Source organism: Pogona vitticeps, chromosome 6 (assembly GCF_051106095.1).
Source record: "Pogona vitticeps strain Pit_001003342236 chromosome 6, PviZW2.1, whole genome shotgun sequence".
NCBI lineage: Eukaryota > Metazoa > Chordata > Lepidosauria > Squamata > Agamidae > Pogona > Pogona vitticeps.
This window is the reverse complement of record NC_135788.1, coordinates 5,491,506-5,511,260: the sequence shown is the minus strand read 5'-3', so window position 1 is coordinate 5,511,260 and position 19,755 is coordinate 5,491,506. Positions and strand designations below refer to the sequence as shown.

General features: G+C 42.3%; 1 protein-coding gene across 1 annotated transcript in view; it reads right to left on the bottom strand.

The window, feature by feature from the left end:
• OXSR1 (oxidative stress responsive kinase 1) overlaps positions 1–15,838 on the bottom strand; it is a 98,437-nt gene extending 82,599 nt beyond the window's left edge. Inside the window, exon 1 of the mRNA XM_073002836.2 lies at positions 15,218–15,838. Within this exon, the coding sequence (XP_072858937.2) occupies positions 15,218–15,296 (79 nt within the window). The 5' untranslated portion in view covers positions 15,297–15,838. The remainder of the gene's footprint in view (positions 1–15,217) is intronic.
• Positions 15,839–19,755: the final 3,917 nt, after the last annotated feature.

Here is a 19,755-nt window from a genome sequence, read left to right as displayed (position 1 = left end):
CATTTGGAAACTGGCAATTATATTCCTTCCGTTCCTTCCAGCCAAGCCCCCTCCCAAGAGAATTTAAAGGGCACTCAAAGCATCCAGCTTTAATTCTCCAGGACGGAGAGAGTCAGGCTCTGGAGCCCTGTTTCCAAACAAGCAGCATCAGATCAGAACGATACACCACTATAATCAATCCCAGCTGTCTTTCCAAAGAGATGTCTTAATATCTGCTACTTATCAGATTACTGGGGCTCCAAAAGTTTCTTATGAAACAATTCCTCCATCCAATTTACCCCTTGGTGACCCTCCCCAAATTTTAATGGTAAATGGAACAACAGTACTTTTGCTGAGCTGGGCTGCCTGGGAAATCCTTCTACTCACCATAGGTGACTGGGAAAACTACCTTAGCAAGTTTTGTTTAAACATATTTAATTTTTTTATAGAACTGCAAGATGGACTGGATTTAAATTGTGATTAGATTTAAATAAAAAATAATTTTTAAATTTTAAATCATGATTTAAATTGATTATTAAAAATTGATTTTTATCCACCCTTCAACTAAGGATGTAGAGTACGTATTGGATAAAGAATGGAAAGTTCAGTGCTGGGTTCAAAAGCTCTTCAACCATGAGGCTAAAAACATTGCTAATAATGGTGTGCTGTTGTGAGTGGGTTCATTAAAAGTCGGGGGCAGTTCCTCTCTTTTGGTGGGAAATGACGACTGAGTCTCTTTTTGAACATCAACACATTTATTCAATTGGACATTCTGTGAATCTACTATAACTTCTAATGGTTCAAAGTAACTGTTCGATTTGGGAAGACAATAACTCGGTCTGTAAATTAACAAGATTCATTGCGGGGCTGGTCCAAAACGTTCCCGATCTGTGGGCTTCCTCAATGGAACACTCCGGGCCACACATATTGTCTCACAGCACGGGTGTCCACCTCCAATCTCCCTCCAGAGGTGGATGGTTGAAGGACGGGTCTGGTCGAATCACCTTCTTCGAGGAACCCTGTCCTCAAGGAAAAACCACGACCATCCATTCTAGGGCTTCAGTCGATGTCCGCTTATCTTTAGCTTTTTCTGGATCAGGTAGCAGTCCTCCTACCTTCAGATTTGGGAAGTCCTCTAAAAACCTGTGCGTTCTATCATGTTTTTCTTCTTCCCTACCCTTCTCCTCTCTTCTTCTTATATAGAACTGTCTCCTCCCACTTTTCCCCCATCTCCTGGTCCCACACCGGTAAAATTACTTCCTTTCCCTCTTCTCCCTCTCTCTTCCACCAGACATACTTCAATCTTCTCCTCTTTCTCCTTTGATCCCTCTTTCTTTTCTTCTATTATTTTCGACTCCTTAATTCCTTTTGTCTTCCCTACTTTTATAACTTTCTCCTGTTCCGACATCTCGAGCTGAGGGGGACAGCTCACTCTGCTCTTTCGCCTTGAGATCTACTGCTCCTTCACAGCCGTCAAGTCTATTCTGACTTAGAGCAACCCTTATTCAAGGTTTTTTAAGCATAGAGTCTTCAGAACTAGTTTACCAAAACAAAATTGATGATTTTATTTTTTTAAATCCAAAAAAATGGATTTTTATTTATATCACATTTTCTTAATTTAAATCAAATTATTTTAATGAAATGTTTTGGGAAGAAACATTCATCTAAAGATAGTTTTCTATTTAATATACAATTATAGCTCAAAGGTTATTCAGCATGAAATAAAACTTTAGTCAAGCAGCATGAAGCTGTATATTCATGCAATATTTACATTTTTGGTAAACTAATTCAATTCTAAGTTATTCAAGCTGAGATAACATGCACTGTTTCACAATAAAACTGGTATAAAATGAAGAGAATTCAGGAAAAGACCTTAACCCCATTGTTGTTCTGCAAATCTATGTACAAACAATGAACACGATGTTTAAGCAAGCACAAGAATACATATGCTATATAATTTTGTTTTAGTGAAATAAAGCAATTTAAGTAGTCCTCCAAATATGAGTGATACACCTATTACACTAAAATCTGTTCTGATATAGCTGTTTCACTAATCTGTTATTATTCTAAATATGAAATCTTCATCTGGTTGCAAATATTAAAGATTATCATTACCAGCAAGGGTGAACCTTTACATTTAAAAATCATGATTTAAATTGAGTCTTACTGACTAGTGATTTAGATTGACTTGATTTAAATCAAATCCACCCTGCTTACCATTCCCTTCTCCTCAAGGTACCCAAGGACTGTGCATGTGCAGCTTGCCCAAGGCCACCCAGGCTGGCTTTACTCGTAGGAGGCCCAGTGGGGAATCAAACTCCCAACCTCTGGCTCCACAACCAGAGACCTAAACCATTGAGCTATTCAGCCAGACAGTAAAAACACTGGTCCTAACCAAAGTACTATTCCCACCTTAAATCAATAGGACTTTGTTTTGACTATCAAGTCTCAGTTCCTTCAATTGATCTACTCGGGAGGGCACTAATGCTAAATTTAAGTCCATAAATTTCCCTGGTGCTTATTAGGAGGGGATTATTAAAACTTCCTCACACCACTCTCAGGGGAAGTAATGAGAATCAAACTGTGCCTTGCATTCTGGAAAAAAAATTATGTTAGCATAATTAATAGGTTTTCTTTTGCTTTGCAAAGGACTGGTAAACAAGTTCTCTGAAAAGAATGAATAACCCAGAATGATCAACTATCACCTTCCAAAAAGCGATCATATTAGTGTTTTGACATGGACTTCATTGGGATGCTTTTTAAATACCCACTGACGGATCCATTAGTGATGTTACTAATGCTTGGTCTAGTTTTTTTTCTGTTCATGCATTTTATCGGTATTGGTTTTATGAAGGTTGCTAGAAGGTCTCACTCAGACATAAGAGCCTTCTACCCAACACGAAACAATTGTGAATGTGTTGGTTAATGTCAATTCAATTCCCCTTGGGTTACTTCAAAATATCAGAAGCCTGAATTTTCTGGGGAAAACATCTAAAGGCAGAGTTTAGAAATCTGTGTTTTTTGCCCCCATACTGGCTGGAAGTTGAGGCCCAAAGAGGTAAAATTTTCAAGGTCTACAAAAGTAACACATGATAAACTTTCATCCCAAATAATTCAATATATTCCTTCCTTCCAAAGGACTGTAAAGTAGCTTCCTATGTGGCTCTAACTATCATTCCACTAAGAGCACTCAAGTTACTAATCCAACTGGATTTACTTATTTAACACAGCAATATATTTCAATGAACAATGAGATATTTTGGGTATTTCATTTATTCTATGACCCATATTCTGTTACATTAGGCACTTCCATTTACATCTCACACCAATTTTAAAAATTCACCTTTTCCAAAAATAACACATCACTATTACCATTAATGTATTTGCATATTCCACGGATATTTTTAGCCATCAGATGCTACTAGGTAGCCATTTTAAAGTTATTCCTCCTTAATGTGCAAACCTCTCATTAAAAAGATTTCTGTGTATGATCACAGCTGGTTCGAACGATGCTGACCTCAAATACCACTAGATGGTTATTCGGCCAAACCTCCCCAAGAGTTTAGATGGGTGAGGACTCAACACAAGGCATTTCTGTTAAGTCTTGTAGAACTGTTCAAGCCATCTTTAACCTAGTTTAAAAGAATGTTCTGTTTCTGTTCGTATGCTGCATTTTTACTGTACATTGTTTTGGGGAACCAACAAAGAGCAAAGTGATGCAAAAATGCTTTACCTTTAACAGCCTCTGCAGGCAATATCTAAATAGGACCTATACACATAAAATTTAATATGTTTAGGTCCTAGGTGTGATTCCTGGTTTTTTTCTGGAACAGCAATAAGCCTATATATCTTGGATTAGCACACATATGCCCCATCTAAATACCAGTGGTTTTTTTTTTTTGTTTTTTTTTTTTTTTTTTGTAAAATCATTCAGTGTTCCCAGGGCCATGAAAGAAATACTTGGGCAGGGAAGACAGCGGGTATCACCAGTGGCACAGAATGCATTTTCCCTGCGTTGAAGGCTTGACCAGCATGCCTCCGTTTCTGAACAAGGATAGTTTAGGCACAGCGATCCAGTTTGGTAACCTAAAAGTTACGGGTTAATAGTAAATATAAAATGTGCACTACATTAGCAATGTTGTACAAATGGCATATCTTCACACTCGGGTGTCCTATCTCGTGGACCTCACAGTGCTGCGAAAGACTCAGAGAAAAAGAATAACAAATAGGGCTGGAAAAACACCAAAGAGTCTTGTGGCACTTTTAAGACCAAAACGTTTTATTTGGTGTGAATTTCTGTGGGCCCAACGGAGCACTTCCGATGCATGGAGCACAATATCTGACACACAGAGTATGTAATCTTTGTTGTTTTTAATGCAAAAAAACTAACACAGCAACCTCCCTGGCAATATGACCGATGTGTTGGAAGTCCTATCAAATGAAGACAAGCTCAAGAAGTTTAGGTCTGTCTCACTTGGAAAAGCCAGTTTGGGTTGGAGTGTCACACTAAAGCTCGGGAGAGCTGGGCTTGAACCCCTGCTGGAACACGAAAACTTGCTGAAGGATGACAATTGGAAACTAATCCTCGAACATCTCATGTACATTCAGATCTTTATTAGGATTATCATATGTGAATCCCATCAAACAACTGATTTCATCCGTTTTAAACAAATTTTAATATTTCTTTAAGGCATAATGTATAATAGTATAACGTGGTGAAGTGCAAGCTATGCATTAGTCCAAAATGTGCTAATGCAGACGGCCTCCAAATAGTCCAGTTACATTGGTTATTAGTCACAACTGTTAACATGGAACCTGTGTATTCAGTAAAACTTTACCCCTACATACGTCTTGGTGAACAGCAAGAATTAGAAAAGGTACTGCTTCATATCTCATTTATGGGCTTCCAAATGCACTTGGCTTGGACAGTGTCATCGAAGCAACCAACATGAATTTGACACAACTCCGGGAGGCGGTGGAAGATAGGAGGGCCTGGCGTGCTCTGGTCCATGGGGTCACGAAGAGTCGGACACGACTAAACGACTGAACAAACAAACAAACAACTGGAAGTGAAAGCTGGACCATAAAGAAGGCTGACAGCCGAAGAATTGATGCTTTTGAATTGTGGTGCTGGAGGAGACTCTTGAGAGTCCCCTGTGCTGCGAAGAGAATAGACCTATCTGTTCTGAAGGAAATCAACCCTGAGTGCTCCCTGGAAGGACAGATCCTGACGCTGAGGCTCCAATACTTTGGCCATCTGATAAGACTCCCTGGAAAAGACTCTGGTGTTGGGAAAGAGCGAAGGCAAGAAGAGAAGGGAACATCAGAGGACGAGAGGGTTGGACAGTGTCATCGAAGCGACCAACATGAATTTGACCCAATTCTGGGAGGCAGTGGAAGACAGGAGGGTCTGGCATGCTCTGGTCCATGGGGTCATGAAGAGTCGGACACAACTTAAGGACTAAACAACAACAACTTTATAAGAATACTGTAGTTCAACTCAAGACATCTGAGTTCAATGTCGCACTTGACCATAAAATTCTCTGAGTGACCATGAAGAAAGCAGAGTGACCTTTGATTGATCCAAATCTCCTTATGCAAGGACAAAGAAATAATTCAAATTCCCACAGAGAGCACTGCAAGCTATATTCATGAGTCATTCCTCCAGTTTTGATGCACACCTCAAAGAACATATATCCCAGATTAATGATACCTTCGTCACCAACAAAGGGCAAGCCCTGCTATTACTGAAATGCATTTTTTAAAGATCCATAGGAATCAAGCTTTCCCCCACTTAAGTCTTGAACAAATAAGATTAAGCAATCTAAGGCCACCCTCTCCTGTTGGTACTTGAACTTTGCTACTCAGCAAATCACCCTTACTCATCTCTGTGTCACTTTAGTCAGCCTGATTAATACTTCTGTCATTTCAAAGAAAATAGAAGTTGGACAGCTTCTAAAATACTTGAAACCAATACTTCTTCATATTAGAACCTGAAAATCTTCTAGCTCTCAGCCTCTGCCATCCTTCACAGTTCACCTACGCACACACTGGAAAAGTTACTGGTTTAGATTAGAAGTCTTAAAATACTCCCACCAGCTGGAGATGGGGAAGTTCTGGTCCAATTTCCCCCCACATTATGCAGCCACTGTGCACACTGTAGATTGAAATACCAGAGACTTTGGTTGGGTTGGTGTGCTAGCTTAAAAGTTCCTTCCTGTCTTCATTCTTCAGGGTGAAGTGCCAGCTCAAACTACAGCTAGTCCATGTGTTCAGAACATTCTGAAGAAAGCTTAAGTATCTAGGTTACCTCCCTTACAATATATGATTAACTACAACCAGAGGCGCTGTAAGTAAAGCAGTCCTGAACTAAAATGCTATGCCATATCCAGAGCTGTGCCTGTATGTTTCAAGTACTGTGCCATCACAAGGCAAAATTCTGCCACAAAGCAAAAAAAATAAATTCGATACCCTGGGATGAAATTTTAACTAAGTTGCAAAGATCAATTTTGCAGGACTTCTGCTACAGTTTTTCCTACTTTATGAAGTTTCCCCTGGCTATTTATTCTGCGCTGTGAGTCAGAGAGGGACCTGGCAATTGGGCAGAAAAGTGAAAATCTCATTTTAGCCAACCTCCAACCTGAGATCTGAACACGGCAGTGATGACAAGATGAAGGCTCTCTTCACAACCATGCCAACTAGAAGTCTGAATATTTAAAAAGAAAGAAAGGGAAAGGAAAAATATTTTTTCCTTTTATTGTTGCTTGTACCAGCATTAACCTCCCTAAGGCATCAACACTGATATCAGAGCATGATACAGTGGGGTCTCTACTTAAGAACTTAATCCGTATTGGAAGGTGGTTCTCAAGTTGAAACGTTCTTATGTTGAATCTGCATTTCCCATAGGAATGCATTGAAAACCATTTAATCCGTATCTGCTCTTTTCCGCCCATAGAAACTACAGTGGAACCTCTACTTAAGAACTTAATCCGTTTTGGAATGGTGTTCTTAAGTTGAAACGTTCTTAAGTTGAAGCAAAATTTCCCATAGGAATGGACTGAAAACCAATTAATCCGTTCTGGCTGTTTTTTTGTTATGTAGAGGTGCGTTTGTACATTGAAGCATTAGTTCCCATAGGAACTAATGCAAAGCTGGTTAATACGTACTCTACCACTAGGGGGAGAATTTTTTTTAACCTAAGATGACCTAAGGTTAAAAAAAGAGCAGGAAAGGGTTTTTTTCCTGTTCTTATCTTGGATTTCTGTTCTCGAGTAGAAGCAAAATTTAGCAAATGGAGCTGTTCTTAAGTTGGATTGTTCTTAAGTAGGGACGTTCTTAAGTAGAGACCCCACTGTACTACTTATAAGGTTTCCTGCACTGGGAACTAATACAATGTAGATTTAAGGTATTGGAGTAATAAAGAGACCAAGGTTCAAATCCTCCCTGTTGCCATGAAATTTTGGTGGATGTCCTTTGTTCAGTCACCATTACTGCTCAGCCTAAAACACCCCACATAAGCCTGTTATGAAGATGTCATGGGGTGCAGAAAACCATATATCCCTCCTTCTTGAAGACAGGAACGTACATGAAACCAATATCCAGTTTTGGTTTGTTTGTTTTTTCAATGAGGTGCCCATGTTAATCTGCTACAGCAAAACACAACTAAGTCCTGTGGCACTTTTAAGACTAACAAGTTTTATTTGATATAGGCTCAAGCCAAATAAAAAGCATTCCTATGCATCTGGAGAAAGGGACTGCAGCCCCTGAAATGTTTATTTTATCTAATGTGAAATTCTACATTCCCAGATTCAGAGCTTGTATACATATGAGTATAACATGAGCCCAGGGCATATCCATCAGGACATTCTTGGGGGGTGGGGAGATAAGCCAACCTCTGGTCACTGGCTCCCCCATAGCAGCTGCTGTCTTCTCATTTTGAGGATCTAAGTCCACAGAGACTCTACAGCTGTTTGCCACTTCAACTCTAATCCTGATCATGACACAGATACAACGCATACCTTGCAAACAGAATGAATCAGACCCATGCTGAGTAATAGATTTTTTTTCCCTTCTCTTTTGAGCCCTAGATAAAGCAAGGACATTTCACAAGGGGATTTCCTCGTTTTCTGAAGCTTCTAGCAAACGGTGATAGGATGGCACGGTGCCCACTAGAGTAAAACGAGAGCCTTGCGTGGGTGCTTTTCAGGCAAGGAACCAGCACAAGGAAGTCTCTTTTAAAAACACACAACTTGGTTGTTTCCTTTCATAGCAACCCCGCAACTGGCAAGGTCTCCAATCCAAAGCCAGTTTCGTGTACCTCCAAATGCTGGCACAAAGTCCCACATTTCTTTCCTCTTTGATTTGATTTCCAACAGAAGAAGCCTCAGATCTTCGACTGTGCAAAAACAACAGAGTCCCTCAGCACCTTAAAAGTCTAACCAACAGCAAAAGACTGTGCAGACTTCACTGAAGCACGTTATCAGGAGGGTGCACAAGGTATTGGAAGTGGCAGAGATGTGAAGGGATAGGCAGAGAGAGGGAGGGGAAATGAACCGTTTACTCCATAATTTGGTAGCATTCAATTAAGAGGGAAAGGAACTAAAGAGTCTATAAACAGTATTTATGACCTTCCACCTTTTCCCCCTGTGATTTACACATACTCTCCAAAGTATTTTTAATCACATGCCGGACTGTTTGAACATTTCAATGCCAGAAAGAAGGGGGGGGGGCAAAAAAAAAGGGAAGGGGAAAAAGAAAGAAAGCACATCCATTTTTCTGGCCAGATGTCAACATGCAATCCAAATCTTGACACAATCTTTGAAAATCAGCATCCGGTTGCTGGGAAACTGTCTACATGAGAAGAGCTGTTCCCCCCCCCCACACACACACACACTACTAATTATTTCATTGAACTTTATTACACAGAAGATCAAATGCTCAACAAGATAAAGGGGGGAGAAAAATCTTCCCATAACATTCTTGCTGGTAGGACTGCACAAATAATCCCTGCTTTTTTTAACCCATGACATTCATGGGTTGGACCCAGTATCTCCCTTCCACAGACAGATAGGCTCTATTCATACAACACACTTCTACCAAATTTTAGGGATTTTGCTTCCCCATAGACATCAGGGATTATCCCATTTAGCAGGCCCCCCAATCCAGCTGGAGGGACTGCCATGGGGAGCTGCCAGCGGGGAACTCGGCATTTGCTAGCTCAACTGTATTCATCAAAATCTGTGTCTCATCTCATAGATTAGACGCAGCGGGACTACAACTTTCATCACCCCTCACTGTTGGCTACATTGCCAAAAGCTGATGGAAGGAGCAGTCCAATTCCCCACTACATATTTCATTATTTAGTTAATTTTATATTGTACAGCTTCCAGTAAATAAACATAGTAGAATCTGGAAAACCTGAAGCTTGTTTATTCTTACACATCCAAATCAAGAGTTTCATTTCTTCCAATTACTGTATAATGAATTACTTTTTTAAATGAGTGATATGCCTCTTTGGACACACCTGTAGCTCTGCCCCACAAGTGCTAAGCAATCTAAAAAAAAAAGTCCTTAGCCCTGCTGAGATTGCCCGTGATTGCCTTTTTTGATTCTCTGACTGCCCTTCATTCGCAGAACTTCTAGCAGAGACTTGCCTGCTTTCAGATCCTAATGGTAAGGCATAAATTTGTACACAGAGAGGAAAATCAGAACACAGACTGTCCTTACACACAGAAAGATACCACTGGAAAACCATGGAGGCGACTGGTTTGAGACTCCCTCTGCAACATGCTACATATATTATTAAAACTAATTCTAACACTTTAACTCCATCACAAGAGACTGCACAAAGACTACTGACCACAGAGGTTAGACTACCCAACTGGGGCTCAGGAGATTCAGGATCAAATCTCCACGTGGTCATGAAGCTCAGTGGATGACCCTGGCTAGCCAAATTTCTGCGCTTAACCTACATCACGGGGTCAATGTGGGGATCAAGGAGGGATGAGAAAAATGCCCCAAGCTCAATCAAGGAAAAACAGAACACAAAGGTTTAAAAAAAAGTAAGCAAAAAGCAAAAATAAAGCAAAAAGTGAAGCATGCTGCTTGTGTATCGCCCCAGTGCTTAAAGCACTCCCCAAACAGTTCAAAATCCAATCATGCAGGCTACACATTCCCATTCCCCCTATTTACTACCTTCAGAAGAATGGAAAGCTCAGTCAACCTTGAGTCGGCTGCTCGACAATAAGCAGGATCGAACTCAGGTCATGAGCACTCTTGCTGAAGTACTAGAGTTTAACTACCGCATCATGTTGCAGAGATCTACAGTGGTGCCTCGCATTATGATGTTAATTCACTACAGCGAAATCGTTGTAGAACGAAAACATCGTAAAGCAAAATTTAAAAGCCCATAGAAACGCATTAAAACCCGATTAATGCATTCCTATGGGCTTGAAACTCACAGTCCAGCAAAGATCCTCCATAGCGCGGCCATTTTCGCTGCCCCGCACAGCAAGGAATCTGTCCCAGAAAAGAGCAGGCGGACATTTTTTTTTAACCCGGCGGCCATTTTGAAACCGCCGATCAGCTGTAGGAAAATCGCCGTTTTGCAAGAATCGGTTCCCAAAGCAGGGAACCGATCATCGCAAAGCGAAATTCCCCCATAGGAAACATTGTTTTGCGATCGCTTTTGCGATTGCAAAAACTTCGTCGCTATGCGATTTCATCATAAAACAAAGCGCCCATTAAGCGAGGCACCACTGTATTTGAAAATATAGCCAAAAAAAAAAATTAAGGGATGAGTGGACATAAAGCAAGCATTCAGTATTTCCCACTGTTCCACTCACCATTTCCAAATCTCTCTCAGGATTCAAGGGCTGGATTACTTCCCATTAAGAAGAACCAATTTACAATGCTGTAAGAGACGTTTAGCATTACGTACAAGCTATATTTTGCCTTTTCCTTTCTCCATTAAGCTGAGATGTGGAGGGATTTTTTGCAGAGTTCTCGTCAACAAATGTGGAAAGGGAAAGGCCTCTGCCGCAAGAAACCTACAGTCTGAGTTTAGGTGGGGAAAGGAAAGGATGAATCTAAGCAGATGAATAAACCATGCATACAAAAATAGACTTTCATTTAAGCATGAACAGCTAAGAGCCCAAAGTAGACGCACTGCAGGAGAAAAAGACTGCCCGCTGTTTTCTAAAGAGCAAACCACAAAAAAAAGGGGGGGGGAGGCCTGATTCAGACATCCCTGGCATTCAGATTTAATCAATACAGTTTCCATTTGGATATTTGGTTCCACAGAGTAGGCATCAGCTGCTGGAGAGAACTGAGAGAGGTAGCGATTTTCTTTGGGAAACCAGAGTTAACTTATCCTAGCCCTAGCACTGTCATTCCAATCCAGGGTTGATTTTTAAAAAACCCACCAGTCTCCTGCGCTTAGTCTGGATACAAGCAGTTAAGCCACATGGTTTCATAGGGAGATCTAAGGATACACATGTTCTGGGTAATGAACAACAGGGCGGGGGGTGTAGAAGGAAACAAGGCAGAGTTATACATACAGTAGGACCCCCATATCTGCAGGAGATTGATTCCAAGCCCCCCACAGATACTGAAAACCATGGATAATAGCAAACTTTCTATCTCCCTTCCCCCTATATATTTATGGAAGGGGGAGAGACAGAGAGAGAGAGAGAGAGAGAGAGAGAGAGAGAACGCATGATGAAAGGAAAAAAACAAAAAATATTTTAACATGCATTACTAGAACTGGCCACAGTGTATTCTTCACTAACAAGTATTCATTGTGTGGTCTCTAGTTCCCTCTAGTTGTGGGTTTTAGTAATACATATGAAAATAGTTTTTTTCTGGATTTTTTTCTTTTAATATTTTTAATGTTTTCAGACTGGATAGGATACAGATCCTGTGGATAATAGGGTCTTACTGTACACTAATATGCTGTTAGATTTGGCTGAACAGTTCAGCAAGCTGGACCGCCTCATTATGGTGTAAGAGTTGGGAGTTCAATTCCTCGTTCTGTTCAAATCTAAAGTTTGCACATTCATCCCACAAATGGGCCACCTTTAATCAAAAGGACCCCTCTTACTGGGCTTGAGTTCATACTCCCTGGCTTGGATCAAGATGTAATTACGCTCAGAGCAGAACCAACAGAATCAATGGGATTTAATGCAGTCATTCAGAGTGGATCCAACCCCTTCCTTACAGTATAGACAGGATACCATCAGATAGTATTTCCAGTAGTATGGCATTCAAGAGAAATTAAGACAACACCTGGAAGATATCCTTTGATCTGTATTCCTGCATTGAGCAGGGCCTTATAGGTCCCTTCATGTGTCTATGATCCTATGCCTCCACTACCTTCAAAAATGAGTCTATCTTTGCAACTCACAGAAGTTGTGTCTTTAGAATGGACAGGCGCTCCAGGCCAGGGCACGGTGGGATCAAAAGCTGCTCCCTAAAAAGTGTGGTCAGCTGCATTTTCTTTCCCAATATTTTAGCCTGCAGGTTTTTTCACCATCATCTGCTCTCTTGCATCTCTCTGTTTAGAACCCTTAAAGATGATGAGCAAAGGGTACCCATATAAACAAACAGCATAAGAATCAGATGAGACAGACAAGAGGTGCTTGGAATTGACCCAGAAGTGACTCACTCATTGATGAGTGGAACAATACCAACACAGGGAAATGGAACTGCAATAGCACCCAGAATCCTACTGGTTAGCCAGTGTGCGTGCAACAGCATAAACTGAAGGAAAGTGTTGCCATTAGTTAACAAGTCTGGCACTTCACTTCAAACTCATCGTATGAGGATCTATTCACTTCTGGCAATCAGCTACAGGAATTTTCCCATTGAATGGACTGTAGAGTATCCTTTTTTTAACCATCTTGGGCTTTTTTAAAAAAAAGTCCATGGTGATTCTATTACTGGACCCATACCTTCTGAGATTATGCTAGCTTCCTCAAGGTGCAGAGACAAACACATCCCCATATTACTCCTTCAAAATAAATGGCAACTGCCATAAAAGGGTTCACAAAAACTATTTGTTGGTTCTGAGTTCGCTAGTTCCTTTATTTCACACCTACCCTCGTTTGCCTTCTCGACACCTTCTTCCCAACCACTGCCAGTCTCCTCTTTGGTAATGCCAGCCTTTCTCCATCTCCCCGCCTCCAAAGTCTACTGCAACAGGCAAATATACAGCCCTGGGTGGGATCTTAAACTTTTTTCTTATCTTACTTTGCGCACAGAGTCCTGTCAAGGTCAGTTTTGCCTGTGTCTCCCGAAGGCACTGGTCCTCAAAGGTCACTGCACCAGGAGAGCTGCTGGGATGAAGTACAATAAGCTGCTGTTTCAGCAACAGACTGCAATTTGCAGAGTTGCATCAACACCAAAGGCATCTTTTCCAGATCACAATAAATCCTATAATAGCCCTCATATAACAAACCCTAGATTTCCCAGCAATTAAGAGGTCAAGGGCTTTGACTTCTCCATGAGCTTACTGGCATACCTTTAAGAGAGGGCAGGAAAAGATGAACTTGGAGCATAAGTGATGGCATTTATGAGTGGAGGAAAGGCAACAGAAGAGAATGAAGATCCTTTTGTGCACACATGCTGTTTGCAAATCTCCACTGGGAAAAGTCTGAGAGCACAGGAAAATGATTTGCAAAAAAGAAAAAACCCAAACCAAAACAAAAACCTTTAATTATAGCATAACCACACCCCCAAGCCTCAAAGCCTTGAAACCACAAGTATTCAAGCTTCCACATTCCTCAAGCATTAAGACAGAAGAAATCCACATTTACAATTTTCCCTCAAAGTCACAACACAATTGTCCAGAAATCCCAGAAAGCCTTACAGCACTCACACTAACCCAGATCACCTATAGGGCTTTATGCGCATACATATATAGTCAGAAATACATAAGCTGCACCATATCTATGGATGTTTGCCTGTGGAATAAGAACGAGGTTCCAACTGACTGTAATTGTATATTAAAAAAAGAAGCATGTGCTTACTTCCATTTAATTAGATGTGTCTGCAAGGTAATAATAATAATAATCGTAGAACTGCAGAGCTGGAAGGGACCCTATGGATCATCAAGTCCAGCCCCTTTCAGCACAGTGGGGAATTGAACACTCAGCCTCTGGCTCTGATAACCAGCAGTTTATAGAAATACATATGCACCCAATGCCAGCTGCTGAAGTAACACACCCAAGTATTACTTTTAAAGAACAGGTACGTGCCTTGGACATGGCTGAAATTAGGAAGAAGATCAAATGAATGACAAGCAGCAAATGCATAAAAAAGGATTTCCTAGTTAGGAAGCCACACTATGTCCCCACCGAACCCCAAAAAGTGTAACTCCGGCATATATCCTAGACTACAATCCTCTCTGAAGCGCCAGCACCACCCTCAGCTACCAGCGGCTTGCCAGTCAGTACCAAGAGCAGACGGCCGCCGAAGCACAAGCGCACAGATGCACACCCAGGCACGCAACGCCCCCTTTTCCCTGGACGAATGCGACACCCAGCCACAATTAATTCCCTGGATTAAGACCAACGTGTACAAAACTCACCTCTTTCGAGTCAGCTGCCCTGGGATTTGCACCCCAAAGAACTGTACAGTAGTATTTCACAGGAGGCTGCCAAGGCGAGCTATGGGAACACACCCACCTGCACTCCGAGGAACCCCTTTTCACACATGCGAGTCCCAAAGAGGGGGGAACAACCAACCACACCGGAGGGGGGGGGGAGTGAGAAAGACATGGGTCTAAAAGATGGCAGTCACCCTGGCACCATCCAGACCGGGCATGCACATATATATACACACACACACACACTAACCCTGAGACCCTCCTACCTCCCATGTGCAGAAGATGAATGGCTGTGACACACACACACACAAGGCCAGGTCGCCTTCTCTCGTCCCTAGGATCTAGGGCACCCCACCGGACTTAGGGCCCCCACCCCACCCCCAGTTCCTCTGGCACAAAGGCGTGCCCGGGAGAGTTGCACGAGGGGAAGCCCCCCACCCCCCGTGCACCCGCGTGCAACGGCACGCGCAGCCCCAGGCTGGCCCTCCACCCCACCCCCACCCCCCCGGAGGAGAGGCGCCTCCCCCGGCCTAGCTGGCGGGGGTGGAGGTGGGGGTGCTGAGGAGCAGCGAAGGCACCTTCTCTCTTGCCCCCCCCTCCTCCGCCCCATCCCGCCGCCTCAGCCCCACGTACCGATCACCTCCTGCAGCTCATAGTCATCCTTGTTGATGGACCAGGGCAAAGAGGCGCTGGAGGCGTCTTCGGCAGCCATGGCGGCGGGAGCCCAGGCAGGAGCAGCAGAGGCTGCTGCTGCTGCTGCCGCTGCTTCTGCTCCTCCAGCTCCGCTGCGAGCGAAAGCGGAGCAGGCCCAGCTCGCCCAGGAGGGAAGGGAGATGCCAGGAAAGAGGGCGGCTCAGGCTCAGCCTCCTCCCTCCGCCGAAGGAGGAGCAGCAGCAGCACCACCACCACCACCGGGCGCGCCAACCTCCCCACTCTCGCGCTCTGCCTCTCCTCCGAACTTAGCCTGCCCTTCCCACCTGCTCATGCCCAGAAGCGCGGTGACGTCACCCGCACGGCCGGCGTCGCTCGCGGCGGGGGAAAGCGGACGCCGGCGCCATCTTGAGCGTGTCTTTGCGTGTCCACCCCTCCCCCTCCCTCAGAAACTCCTTTAAGCCCCTCTCTGACACCTCTATTTGATTCAGAGACTTCACTATCTTTTTTTGAAGGGAAACACACACACACGTATACATATATTGTCATCCCGTCCCTCAAGAAGCGTCCCGCTCCGTTTTGACCCGTTGGCCGCCTTCCGCGAATACGAAACGGGGAATGAGGCGGTGGGCGCCACTCACAAGATGGCGGACGACAATCCTCGCTCAGCTAGCGAAGGGAGAAAAGAGAGGGCGGGGAAAAAGAGCCCTGAGCCGAATTTGATTGGCGAATATGTGGGGTAGGAAGGGAAATCATGCAAATCATTGGTTGACTAATGTCAATCACACTATATTCCCCTCCCCCTTTGGTTTTCGGAATGGGCTGTGTAAATAAGGCGGGTTTTACCTCAGGAGAGTATTGTCTTTTTTAGGGTTTGTCTACGGTCGAGTGAAAGAGGAATCACAAGCATCTCCTAAAATAGATACTACACTCCCATAATTTACCTATTATTGCTCAGTTTTTCAAATTGTGGCAACTTGGGAGAAGTATCTCTGAGTATGCCCGGGAAAACAGGACAAAGTTCTGGAAAAGGATGAAAAGACACAGTGCTCCTGAACATGTGCTAAGTGGTTTTCCTTGAGCAATGTTTTTTTTTAAATAGCCCAAGGGTACAATGCTTCTGAGCAATTCCATAATAGGTTTTCAGCTTAACATGAATCAACTCAATCATAATAATCAGTATAAGGATTTTTATTATTATTATTGTGGAATTCCCCCATCTCTGAATACAAATGTTCTTCGAATTTATGGAAAGAAGGGAAATTGCAAAAATACCACTTACCAGCACATCGTTTTGTGGAATTGTTTAACAGTCTTCTAAGTCTTTTATAAGCATGAATAATGGCTGGCTGGCACTTTGTTCATGTTTAGATATAAAAATACTGTAGAACAATAAACTTGCTGAAGTCACTTGTGCCAAGATGATTTCTGAACAGGTGGCTGAGTTAGCCTGTTTCTGCACATAGGGATGAAACCCAACAAAAGAGAGGGAATTGCAAGGGTTGGAATCCGTTGAAGTTCGTACTTAAATCTTTTCGGCTCAATGTCAACAGAACACATCATGTATTGTTGCTTTTAAATTACACATCCCATCAGTACAGCTATGTTATATAGCATTGCATGTTTAGCGTCAGCCTAATCCAGTAACACACAAAAATGGTGATAAATTTTAGAGACTCATAAAAGTAGTCTGAAAAATCAGTTTTTTGTGGCAAAATGAAGAGAGGAAACAATGCATTGGCAGCGCATCATGTGCCATGTGGGTAATCCAGATACTGTATTAAAGTAACAATGGGGAGAGCAGTTGTGCAGCTCTGCTAAACAGTGTAAAAATGTTGTTTTAGAGTCTATCGTCTGAAGCAGACCTAGAATAACTTCCTTTTTTAGCCAGTCTGGGAGATTCTGGGAGTTGTAGCTCAAAAAGTAACTTCTCAAAATTCCACTCTTTGGTAACCCTGATACAGATTTCTACTTGTGCATATGCTTGTAATTTCAAATAATGCCACTCTGATTCTACCTGTCACTCCAGTTAGGGAGTTTCAGAAATCCATTTACAAGTGGAACAAATCCTGCAAGCGTGAAGGGAACATTCTCTGTCTTAAATTTAAACTTGAAATCCATCAAGCCTTCCTTCTTCCCAGAATATCATTATCAGTCCTTACTATACAGCTGAATATTTACATGTCTGAATTAAACAGAATGATCTTAGCTATAGTAAAGGGAGTAATGATGGGCGGGGGGGGGGAATCACCCCTAAGGAATGTGTTCCGGTGCAAACACAACAGATATGAGACTAGCCCCTCCAGAAGGGCATTGTATCTATTGCCGGGCTCAAGAGTCACATGTATAGGCAACCCAATCTAGTTTATCTGCTTTTGTTTCTTGACCAGCATTGGTTTATGTCACACTAGCATAGCTGGAAATACCAGCTAATCTGGCATTAGTAGCTGCTATGGGATATCACTGGCCAGAAGGAATCATTGCTGCCTTGTGGAATCCACTCCTCCACTTGTTTTTGCAAGCTAGTATATATAGAATGGGTTGAAGCAACCATCAGGTGGATAAGAGTCTGAAAACCAATTCACTGGCTGCATAAATTCAGAACTCTGTCCTACAGACTGAAAAAAGGCTAATGCGACACCAGCGTCTTGGTGTATAGGGGGCTATGGAGGGCTAGATTCAGTCATGGAGCCATAGGCAAGCTCCAGGGACGAGAGGCGGGTATGATCTGATCAAACTGCCAACCAAAAATGTATTAGATTGTGTGCAGAGTGGTATAGATTTACCAGATGAGCGGGATATAAATCAAATCAAATAAATAAATAAATAAATAAATTTGGCCAGTTATGAGATAGCCAAAAGCTGGAGGAACATCAATTTGACATGCACCTGCGTGAGCTGTCTGTGAAACATTCAAATCACAGGAGCATGATGGTGTCACACAGAATCATAGAACTGTAGAGTTGTGGGGAAAAAACAGGGATTATTTAGCCCAAACGCTGCCAACACATGGGTCTACCACTGAAGTATCTCTGATGGCAAGCCAACTTCTGTTTAAAAACAACAACAAAGGAGAAGCCACCACCTTCTGAAGTCATATGTACTACTAATAAACAGCTCTACTGTCCGAAAAATCCTTTCCAGGGTTTAATTGGTATATCCTCTCTTGTAACTTCAAGGTCTTGGCTTCGGTCTTGCCCTCCTGGAGCTCCAGAAAGGTCCTTCATTTTCCTTTAGATATTTGAAGATGGCTATCATCTTGTCTCTCAATCTTTTCTCCAGGACAAACCTATCCAGATCCTTCAACCACTCCTTACAGAGCTTGGCTTCAAGTACAGTGGTGCCTCGCTTAACGTTTGCTTCGTTTAACGTTTTTTTCGCTTAACGTTTATTTTTTCAGAGGCAGATTGTGCTTCGTATAACGTTTTTCCCTATGGGCGATTTTCGCATAGCGTTTTTGGGACCATGCTTCGCTTAACGTTTTTTGTTTTAGGTCCCCTGCTTCGCTTAACGTTTTTTTTGTTTTCAATTTAAAAAGTGTCTTAGAAGGGTCCAAAACGGTTCTAAATGCTTGGATTCGTTAGAGGACCCCTTAAGTCATGTGCAAACCTGATTTGGCTTTGATCTGACGTTTCGTTAATTTTTTGTGAATTTTTGTTTTTTGGCCCATAGGAACCAATGGACCTGTCAAAATCTGACAGCTCCATGCTTTCCTATGGGGGAGAAAACAATTTACAAAAAATTAACGAAAGTTCAGATCAAAGCCAAATCAGGTTTGCACACAACTTAGGGGGTCCTCTAACGAACCCAAGAATTTAGAACAGTTGCTGAGTCTTCATTAATTTTTTGTGAATTTTTTCTTCCCCCATAGGAAATAATGGAGCTGTCAGATTTTGACAGCTGTCAAAAGTTGGGGGGAAAAAATTCACCATTAATTAACGAAAAGTCAGATCAAAGCCAAATTAACTTTTGCATCCGTTTTAGAGGGTGCAGAAGCTAATCCAAGCATTTAAAACCATTTTTGACCCTTTTATGACACACTTAATTTTGCAAAAATTGACTTCGCAAAGCCATTGAAACCTATTGAGTCAGCTACAATACATTCCAATGGAGGATACATTGTATCGTTTAACGATGTTTCCTATGGGTTTTTTCGCTTAAGGACGGCAATCTGTGCCTATTGGAACGGATTAACCGGTTTCCAATGCATCTCTATGGGAAATGGTGTTTCGCATAAAGTTTTTTTCGCATAAGGTTTTTTTTTTTTGGAACCAATTAAAAACGTTATGCGAGGCACCACTGTATTTTCCTGTCTTGGTTGATCTCCTACGAACATGTTCCAGCTCACCAAAGTGTAGCAAGGGCTGCCTCTGTAACATAGCACCCTTAAACACACACATTTGTGCCATAAAGGACCTCAAATGGGATTGCTGAGGACTGGTACCATTCTTCATTCTGGGCGTGTATATTTTGGGTAAACATTGGCTCCATCTTGCTTTATGTAGGCAAGCCAACCTGAA